Source organism: Maylandia zebra, linkage group LG16, assembly GCF_041146795.1.
Source record: "Maylandia zebra isolate NMK-2024a linkage group LG16, Mzebra_GT3a, whole genome shotgun sequence".
Lineage (NCBI taxonomy): Eukaryota > Metazoa > Chordata > Actinopteri > Cichliformes > Cichlidae > Maylandia > Maylandia zebra.
In genome coordinates, this window is record NC_135182.1 from 23,987,459 (window position 1) to 23,997,844 (window position 10,386).

At 36.0% G+C, this 10,386-nt stretch overlaps 1 protein-coding gene across 1 annotated transcript; it reads right to left on the reverse strand.

Moving 5' to 3' along the window:
• Nucleotides 1–864: 864 nt before the first annotated feature.
• LOC112436123 (uncharacterized) lies at nt 865–6,798 on the reverse strand. Its single transcript, XM_024805366.2, has 8 exons — nt 5,819–6,798; nt 4,976–5,203; nt 4,587–4,740; nt 4,315–4,387; nt 3,726–4,068; nt 3,147–3,242; nt 2,332–2,642; nt 865–1,204 (listed from the first exon to the last, which is right to left on the reverse strand). The coding sequence occupies exons 1-8, from the start codon at nt 6,124–6,126 to the stop codon at nt 951–953; spliced, it is 1,767 nt and encodes a 588-aa protein (XP_024661134.2). The 5' UTR covers nt 6,127–6,798; the 3' UTR covers nt 865–950.
• Nucleotides 6,799–10,386: the final 3,588 nt, after the last annotated feature.

Below are 10,386 nucleotides of genomic sequence, written 5' to 3' on the forward strand. Positions count from 1 at the left end.
CATATAAGCAGGAAAACAAATTAACTACAATCAAAAAACAAAAAAATGCCCCACATGTATAAACTGAAACAAAATTATTCTATCCATTCTCTTCGGCTTATCAAATCCATGTCTGATTTGAAAGTAGTGTGCACTGCATGAACTGGTATTTAAGCTGTAATTTGAAAGACACACATGAAGCTTATTTAGGCTATACAGTCCTACTGCTGTCCAGGGTGTACTCTGATGCGGGGTTAACAACATTAACAAAAACAAGAAAATAAAAAATGCATATGCAAAATAGAAAAAAACCCAAATCCTCATCATGTCACCAATCCTTAAGAAAACACATCATGCTCTTCCAAATCCTGGTGAATTCCGTATTGCAAAATCCATGTCTGATTTGAAAGTAGTGTACACTGCATGAACTGGTATACGAAGGATATTTTCACAAGTATTGGCCACTGGAAATCTGCAGTTAGTGACGAACTCAAGGCTTGGCTTTGGAGAAAAACCCAGGGCTGGTATGCTGTCACATCCAGTGCAGAAAACAAGAATATCTTCCAAAGAGACATCATTTTCAACTATAAGATAGAAAAATACAAAATCATAATGATATTCTGACTAAGACTACTGATGTACAGATACATTAAATTACCAAAAGATTAAATCAAAAGTGAAACATGTATATATTTTTAAAAGTAAGCTGTAATTTGAAAGACACACATGAAGCTTATTTAGAATGAAATGAAACCCCATAACCGATCAGGAGGCTGAGGTATAAGTTATTAAGCTGGAAAACAAGTGCAATCATTAAATTCTGAAAACTGAAACTTGGAGTTTCTTGGGCAGTAACCAACAGAACCATAACCTGCCACACACATTTTTAGTTCTTCCTTCTTGTAGCCATTAAAATGTTTGATCTTTTACTAGAAAGGTGCAGGACTCGGGCAAGAAAAATTAGGGAAGTGTTAGTAAAAATGTTGGACAAGCAAAAAAAGACCTACAATGAAATTGAAAGAACCAAAGGAAAATATGCTCACCGACTGCACTTGTGACCTTGTTTCCTCATCAGTAATATGATCAGTGCTGACTTTTACATTGTCTGGACCCTTTTGAAGACACTCATAGAAGAGTTCAGACAAGAAACATGGACTCTGTCCCCCGTGGGCAATTGACATTGCCATGATCTGGCCAGCATAGTAGTATCCATTATCTTTCATTGCTGTTAACAAATAAAATAAAACATCATCTCAAAAGCTTGCATCATTATTTTTGTTACTGTGGCATTTTTTATAGTACAAGTTACCAAATATTATTTCTGAAAAAAATATTGCCCATACAGTTGCACCCATAATAGTTTGGATAATAACAAAATCATCTTAATTTTGCTGTGCACCACCACCTTGGATTTTAATACCAAACAATCAAGATGATACTAAAGTGCAATTCCTTCGAGGTATTTTATTAAAAAATGGCACCAGCTGATTAGGAATTACAGTCAATTTTATACATTATCCACCATCTTTAAAGATGGTTGCTTTAGACAAGTGATTGAAAGCTAACACCATTTTATGTATTATTTTTAATACAAGGATTAAAATTCTTTACAATTCTTTACAGCCTTACAGTCAGATCAGGTAACTGAGCTGGCTTGTTATGCTTTGGGTTATTATCAATTTACACTGTCCAATCAATTTAGCATTTGCATTTGGCTGAATCTGAACAGATTGCCCTTTACACTTCACAAATCACCAGTGCTATCATTGACAACAGTAGTGGCTTGGTTCTATGGCAGCTACTCATGCCCGTGTCATAACACTGCTTCCACCATGTGTGACTTAAGCTATTCTTTTCTTTACTATGCTTTTCTCCTTCCATCATTTTGGTTAATCTTGGTGTCATCTGTCCATATCTTCATAGTAGTATAGCATAGTTCTTTTAGATGTTTTCTGGCAAAGTCCTTCCAGTTATTTACTATTGCACCTTGTTGTAAAACATCTGTGTTTCCATTCATAAGTGCATCTCTTGATTGTTGAATTACACCATATCAGTCATTTGAATAATTACTTTTGAGAAATGAGAGAGCATGTATAAAAATGACCAGAATTTCTAAATATGTAGTACTGTTTCAAACCTTTCAACTAAAGCAGACAATCTTCCCTTCAGTCAATCTAGGTTTAATTTTTTAAAATCCTCTGTGGTGGTACAAAAATTCTGTCATTGCCAAAAAAATGTGTTTAGTTAACTGTATGAGATACTAAACTCGTACATGTAATCACAAACCAATTGATGTATAATGTATTGATGTAAAATAAATCAAATGGCAACAATTAATAAAATCATAAGTACCTTTAGAATTGCACGTAAGAACTTTAGCATTGGGTGGACCTTCAAAGATGCCAAGTTTGTCCTTGACTTCACAGAGGCAAAGTCGGAAGAACTCCCGAGTAGGTCCTCCATTGTCAACAGCACCCTCAGATATTCCATAGTCATCAGTAAACTTCACATCTATTTTTTTCTCTGGTGAAAAATTGGATCTGCCCATGGCTCTGGATGCTCCATCCCACACATTTCGCCTTATGATGTTGAAGCGTACAGCGCTGTCATTATTTACTCTAGTAACAATCTGCTCCAAGATTCTCTCTAAGCTCTGGACGTCACTGAAACATACACACACACAAAAAAAAAAAACAGTAAAGAAATATACTAGTCTCAATGGCAATAACCCACCAACAGAATAATGATGTACCATTCTTAAGACTGTAATTGATATTTAACAAAAAAGAGATACAAATCAAGAATGTTTGTGATAATGGAAAAAAGATTAAGTTTAAGTTAAACTAAGTTTACATTTTTATCTTGTCATAAATACACTAGTATTTATAAATAGTATAAATACACTATATAAATACAAGCAGAACAAGAAAAACAACAAGATCCAACACTGACAACCAACCTCCATTCAAAAAAGTAAAAATAAACCAAAACATATATCAAGTAAAATATAAGTAATCTGATAGCCTTGGTAATCTTCAAATGACAACAGAAATGCTTATTCAAACTGATCCAAAACTAGACAGTAGATGACTCCTTTTCCGCAACAAACATAAAATAATGGTTAATATGTTGACCTTTCAACATGTAAAAGTTTGTGTTGTACTGACCTTTCACTTGCACTTGAGTCTAAAGACCTTGAAATGGCTTCTTGGAGGTCGGGGTCATCTGACAGGTATTCTTCCTCAAACAGGCCAAGATATGTACTGCAAAGCCAGAATGTTTTGTAAATTATTTAGTTAAATTACATATAAATGATGTTGACAGAATTACATTATCACAATACATAGATTGGCCTCAGCATTATTAAAGTTGTGTGGGATCATCTTGACAGAGAACAGAACAAAAAGCCTGGAAAACTATTCCTGAACCATGCTTAAAGAAATTCAATAAAAAGAAGACATCACCATCAAGAAAGCTTGGTTAAGAGAGTTCAAGCTATGTTGAAGACTAAAGTAGCTCATATCACATTTTGAATTTTAAGCTCATTAAAATTCTACAAGTTTTGTTCTACTCTAATATACTGCGCTTCCATGTCTGTTTGTAGACAGAATTTTGTAGACTTCAGTAAATCACTGCGCTTCTTTCCTATTTTTCCAGCAAAATACAAAGAAAGCAGGGGTGGGTCATGACTTTTGCACAATATAGCTCAAAAGATTAAAAGATACAAACATGTACAAAACACATACCTGTAGGATGTGCTGGATAAACTTGGCTGGGTAGGTCCATTGGACACACTGGAGGTGTTACTAGAGAAGACACGTGTGTCACCAGTAACACTGGCAGAAGAACCCACTGATACGCCAGGTGTGTTGTCACTGACAAAGGCAGATGTTCCACTGGAGTAAGGCTCATCCTCATCAGTAGCAACGACAGCAGGATTGGTGGACATTGTGAGGGTGTCAGCAGAGATGGAAGATTCAACAGTACAAACATCTTGGGTAGCAACGCACCAGATGACCTCATCATCAACAGACATGGACTGTGCGTTAACAATGGGAATGGCTGAGGGAACTTCTTTAGAAATTTCAACTGTGAGAACACAAAGAACAGGAGTTTAACTTTTGAATAACATCTAATCACATTTATAGCTTTTGCTTTTCATGTATTTAGGGGTACATTTCTTCCTGCTCAAAATATTAAACTAAATTTAAATATGATTTTAACAAAGACTTGACACTTAGCTAAAGACACAATGCCTAAGATGACTAAGTAACAGACACTGAACCAACTTAATTTACAGTTTATTTGGAGCGACTTTTAGATAGGAATATTTACCGCATTTGTCAGAATTCAACGTTTCTGTGAAATCCTGCCTGCTTGTATGGCTACTCTCTCCATCAGAATATGTCTGTAAATTAAAACAGATAATACATTTCATTATACTGACAACAAAATGTCATAATAAATATTAGTAATATGTTTATGTATTATGTATTAAAACATAATACAAGTGACAATGTTTAAGGGAGTTTAAAATCCATCTTTGCCTTTTTCACTCTCATTTTATGAACATACATACATTTGCTGAAATGATCAGGATTACTTACTGATTCATTGTCCTCACATAAGATGACCTTGTCAGGTCTGACATAAATTGACTTCTGATGAAACAGTTTTTTCACAAGGTCTCCATTCAAAGTCTGTTTGGAAGTGAGTGATGGCTCAACTAGTTTGGTGTGGCATGCCAGCAAAATCTGTAGCCTAGGGGAGGAAGAAAACATAGTGTATATGAAATTTTTGTTAAGGCTAACAGACTACAATACAATACAATACATTAAAAGGCTTAATTTTTGTTAACTCTAAAAGATATCAATCCAGTCATCTGATCGGTGCTCCCAGATCCTTTTTGGAAATACCCAAAGTTGACCTTTAATAGTATAATAATCTAAGTAACAAAAAATATATTTTTTTTTATAAAAAAGGATCTAATGCTTACCTGCATCCTTCAACAACTGGCTGGAAGGCAGTCCTTATTGCCTGCATTACTTTGTCTGAGTCCCAGTCACAGCTAAACTCCAGTGCAGATTTTATATGTCCATTTTCAAAAAGCCAAGCTTTTTTGTTACGCCTTGGCACATGTGTAGTTAGATGGTCTGGCAAGAGAATCACTTCTTTGGTGAAAGACTGAGCCACAGAATGTGACCTGCTTAGTTGTGCTGGAAACCTAATGGAGGATAAAGGCAAATTAAACATTTCTGCATGTTATATTACACTTCTCTGATCAATGAAGTACATTTAATTAAAAAAATACACCATGCTGTACACATGTCTAATCTGCATTAATAAACACCCTCTAGCCCCATGGTAGCTAGGATAGGCTCTTGGAATCCTGAATTGGATAAGTGGAAGAGAATGGATGGATGAATGGATGGATAGATGATGGAAGATAGTGGGATGGATGGGTGGAGAAACTTAACAATCACATAAACAAATGTCTTCAATTCACGGAGTACTTTTTGTTGCTTTAAAAAAGGTTTCATTAAATTATATACTGCCAACAACTATGTATTGTAACAACTGATGTGCTTTGCTTTTACACAATGTTTGCAGATTAAGCTTACGGGACGTGAAATATTATAGAAATGTTTCCACAATTAAACAAATTAACTGTTGTGCACAGTTTAGTCTCCACGTCCACACGCTGTCAGTCTATCGCACAGTTTTTTTGTTTTGTTTTTTTGTGATATTTTTGTTTACTTAGCTTCGTCGAGCAATTGAAACCTACGGGCTATTACTAACCTTCCACTAGTAATTTCAGTGCATTTAGTTCTGTTCTTACCTCTTCTGCCTTGGGCCCTTTCGAGTAAAAGGTCTAAGATTGTAGATGGGACCTGTTGTGGGGCACTCCTGTGATGTGGAAGGCACGTTCTCCATAACGTTAGCTGGATAGCCAGGGGTTATCTGACCGGAGAGGTTCACTGCATTTGGTCTTCCACGATGAAAAAGTGAATAAATTTCTTCATCAGTAGTACGATGCGGTACACTAGTACAAATATTAGGTTGGCCAGAACATGCATTTGCCAAGGTGTTAATTAGCTCCTCATTACTTAGAATTTGAGCCACAAAATTCCGTGCGGACTGGCTCATAGTGCCATTCCTCGCAGGTACAAACAAGGAAAACACTAGATGGCGCAAGCGCCTCCGTGACGTCAAGCTTCATTCTATATATTCAGAAGATCATTCTATATATTCAAGTTTCATTCTATATATTCAGAAGATCATTCTATATATTCAAGTTTCATTCTATATATTCAAGTTTCATTCTATATATTCAGAAGATCATTCTATATATTCAAGTTTCATTCTATATATTCAGAAGATCATTCTATATATTCAAGTTTCATTCTATATATTCAGAAGATCATTCTATATATTCAAGTTTCATTCTATATATTCAAGTTTCATTCTATATATTCAGAAGATCATTCTATATATTCAAGTTTCATTCTATATATTCAGAAGATCGTTCTATATATTCAAGTTTCATTTCATATATTCAGAAGATCATTCTATATATTCAAGTTTCATTTCATATATTCAGAAGATCATTCTATATATTCAAGTTTCATTCTATATATTCAAGTTTCATTCTATATATTCAGAAGATCGTTCTATATATTCAAGTTTCATTTCATATATTCAGAAGATCATTCTATATATTCAAGTTTCATTTCATATATTCAGAAGATCATTCTATATATTCAAGTTTCATTCTATATATTCAAGTTTCATTCTATATATTCAGAAGATCGTTCTATATATTCAAGTTTCATTCTATATATTCAGACTTTGGTTGGAATATATATAATATTTCATTCCATAATATATATATATATATATTATGGAATATATATATATATATATATATATATATATATATATATATATATATATATATATATATATATATATATATATATATATATATATATATATATATATATATCAGGCCTTACAGAAAATCGTGTCAGAAAGTTATTCCACCCTGGAAATAGAACTGTTCAAAAATAATAATAAAAGCGTAATTAAAGAGTGTATCTTTAAAACCACTGATAGTTGGTTTCTATCAGAGGTAACAGCACACACACACACACACACACACACACACACACACACACACACACACACACACATATACCCAATTTGTGCAATTTTCAAAAACATGATTTTGGGTGTCCTGTATTTTTCCAGAAAGCGGTGAGTAGTTTTATATTTTAGTGAAAAACAAAAAAAATAACAGAAGCCAGAAAAGTCAACAAAGAGGTTTCATTTATCAGATCAGGCGTAATTTAAACTGCAATGACATTTCCTCAGCAGTCCTTTAAGATCCACAGAGATACCAGTCATCACATTTAGCTATTTGTTCTACTCATCTTGAAGCAGGGTCCAAGATGTCTGGGAACATCAAAGGCGTATTTGGATTAAAGCCTGGTGATCAGAACTATTGAGACTGCATACCAACCACAGACATCACAAAGCATTGTCACTGAAGGGAAGAGGCTTTGAAAAACTACACAGACACATATTCTGAGTAGTGGGGAATTATAGGGTATGAGTATATAGCTAAATATATGAAAGAAATCACTCTTCTCTGTAAGATTTATTTAATCATTTACTGTTGTGTTTCCTTTCACTCTGACATGCATGTCATATCATTTAAGTCCCGGACTTCAGACTTCTTTTTGCCACCTGAAGAGTCATCCTTTCTTGGACAATATTTTACAGCCTATGTTTTCAAATCACCAACATGATTGTTTAAATAAAAGTTTTACCACCTTCTAGCCATACATATTTAATTTTTTCATGTACTGTTCTATGTCTGTTCATTTCATTCATTCATTTCTAGCATTCTGCTTGCACAACACTCAGATTTTTGTCTCTTCTTCTGTCTTTAGTTTTTGTATTTTTTCCTTCTTTCTTTCTAATATTGTTTGATATTGAGTAATAACTTGTTTATAGCCACATGGGTCTTCAGTAAAGCCTTTACCTTTTTGACTGACCTAATTTCTTGACCCTGTGTGTCGGACCTTTTGTTATGACTAAAATTTCTGTAATTTATTTTGAATACAAATTATAAGGCTAACATTAACCCAATAGATTTTGGAACTTCTATAAAGCCTCACTAAAAGGTTATTTATTTTTTGAGTGCATTTCCTTGTGCTTGTGTCTGGCCAGAATCAATGACAGTCTATGAATATAACAACACTAGTGCAAGATATAGAGTAAGTGCTGACTGCAACCTAAAGCATCTCTTCCAGAGATCATAAGGTCTGGTGCCTAATGTGCGATATTGAGCAAATTTTGTAACTTTGCACAACCATCCCTCTATATTATTTATTCCATCTGTATCTATCTTAGGTATTGGGGAACATACAGCCTAAGCTGCAATTCAAATGTCACTGTTATTCTGTGTTCTTAGTAATGTTGGCAATGTAAACCCGTCTAATTGGCAGATAAGTGGTAAGTCTTTGTATAACACTGGAGCACATCTAACTGGCTAACAGAGATCAATAGCAATTTTGTGAAAGGAAGTTTCAGATTTCAGAGAAACAGTTGATGTGGATTCAAATCTCACTCAGCTCTCTCTGATGGGTGGATACTTTTAATGTGTTGAAAACCTTTCTTGAAATTTCGTTACAGTATATGTGTTGATGCATGCTCAGTCATCTAGGTAAGGAAATCCCCACTTACAATGCACCCAGTTTGTGCTCAAGAAACTGACCTCACAGGCCATTGTTCATCAGTGGTAATGGCTTAAGTTATGATGCAGACGCACAGTTTATAAGGTGGGGGAAAACTGCATTTAGCTGAGACTAAAGAAGTCTCTTGGATGAATGATGTGATAAAACATTTCACCCACTGAATACGCTACGCCCACGTGAATAGAATTGACTATTTGGGACTTACCGTACATTTTCAAAATGTTTAAGCCAATTCATATATCTGTCTGTCAGTGATACTGGGTGTATTTCCTTTTATTAGTATGTGGCAGAGTTTTAAAATAAAACCTTACTCTTTAAGTATTAACGAGACTCATGCTTAGTAAGCCACTTGGTGCATTATAAGTAGTACTATGTCTACCATCTTTAAGTATCTAAATTAGAGTCACACCTGCAGTACTGCTGGCTCAAGTTGCTTGGCAGTGCAGGAGATATGTCAAGGTTACTGTAAGGGACAGAAGTGTGAGTGCACTCACTACTGCTGAATCCATCTGTTGTTACTCAGGCTGTCATTTTGAACCCACCCTTCTCAAAAATGGAGCACTATTAGAATATGCTATTTCATAGCATGCCGACTTTTATGTGGCAGCTACCTTCCTAACACTGTGAGATTTTCAGAAAATGGACCAGCAGGGGCTCAACACTATTAGTGAGGCACACACATGGTGGGACTTTCTATACATATCTATCTCCTTCCAAGAAAGTTTTTAATCTTTCATTCTCTTTTAAATAACTCGAGAATTATAATGTGGTGCTCAGTATATCTCTTTTGCTTCTGTTACTCTTTGTCTATATCCCAAAGATGCATTCATGTTTCCTTAGTTTCATGGGTTGTCATGATACGTTGTGTGGCAGGCAGGAGAAGGACCCAATAGCAAAACTCACAGACACGGGGATGAACTCAAAATCACAGCTTTAATGCTGGAATGGCAGAACATAGGAAATACAAAACTAAACTGGGAAAAGTAAACTAACATACGCGGAGAGACACAGGGAGATCCACACAACATGAGGGAGAACGCGACGCCGAACAGAGGAAGACGCAGACAGAAATACACAGAGGGTTAACGAGGAAAGTGGGAACACAGGTGACACAGATAACCATAACGAGACAGGGCGGGGTGGACTGAACATGACATGTAGAGGCTCCGACAGGAGGAGAGAGAGCACGGGGAAAACACCGACATAACGGGCTGGGGAAACATGAAACAACCACAAGGGGAGACGAGGGCTCATCAATACATAGAGGGCACACAGGGGGACACTTAGGGAACAACACAACAGGGCAACTCAGAAAACATGGCCTAAATAAGGAACAAAATACAAAAATGCATGAAAACTAAGAATACTGGGCCCACATGGCCCAGGACCATGACACCACCCCCCCCCTAAAGGGCTGGCTCCCGACAGCCCAAACCCGAGAAACCAAAACAAAAACAGAAAACAACCCACCCAGGGCGGGAGGCGGGGGACCAGGACGGAGGGACCAGAACGGGAAACAAAATAAACAACAGAAAACACGGGAGCACATGACCATAGTCAAAACAAAGTTCAGGGGGCCGACCCAGAGCCCACAGGCACCAGAGTCCACGGGTCACACGGTCGGGGGGCCGACCAGGCGGGTGGC

Bases quoted from the DNA above. Each gene is read 5' to 3' on its own strand.
- LOC112436123 (XM_024805366.2), bottom strand. From the start codon at position 6,126: ATGAGCCAGTCCGCACGGAATTTTGTGGCTCAAATTCTAAGTAATGAG. The intron at 4,388-4,586 runs GTAAGTAATCCT...TTTAATTTACAG, and splicing joins TATGTGAGGACAATGAATCA to ACATATTCTGATGGAGAGAG. The intron at 2,643-3,146 runs GTCAGTACAACA...TGTATGTTTCAG, and splicing joins GACTCAAGTGCAAGTGAAAG to TGACGTCCAGAGCTTAGAGA.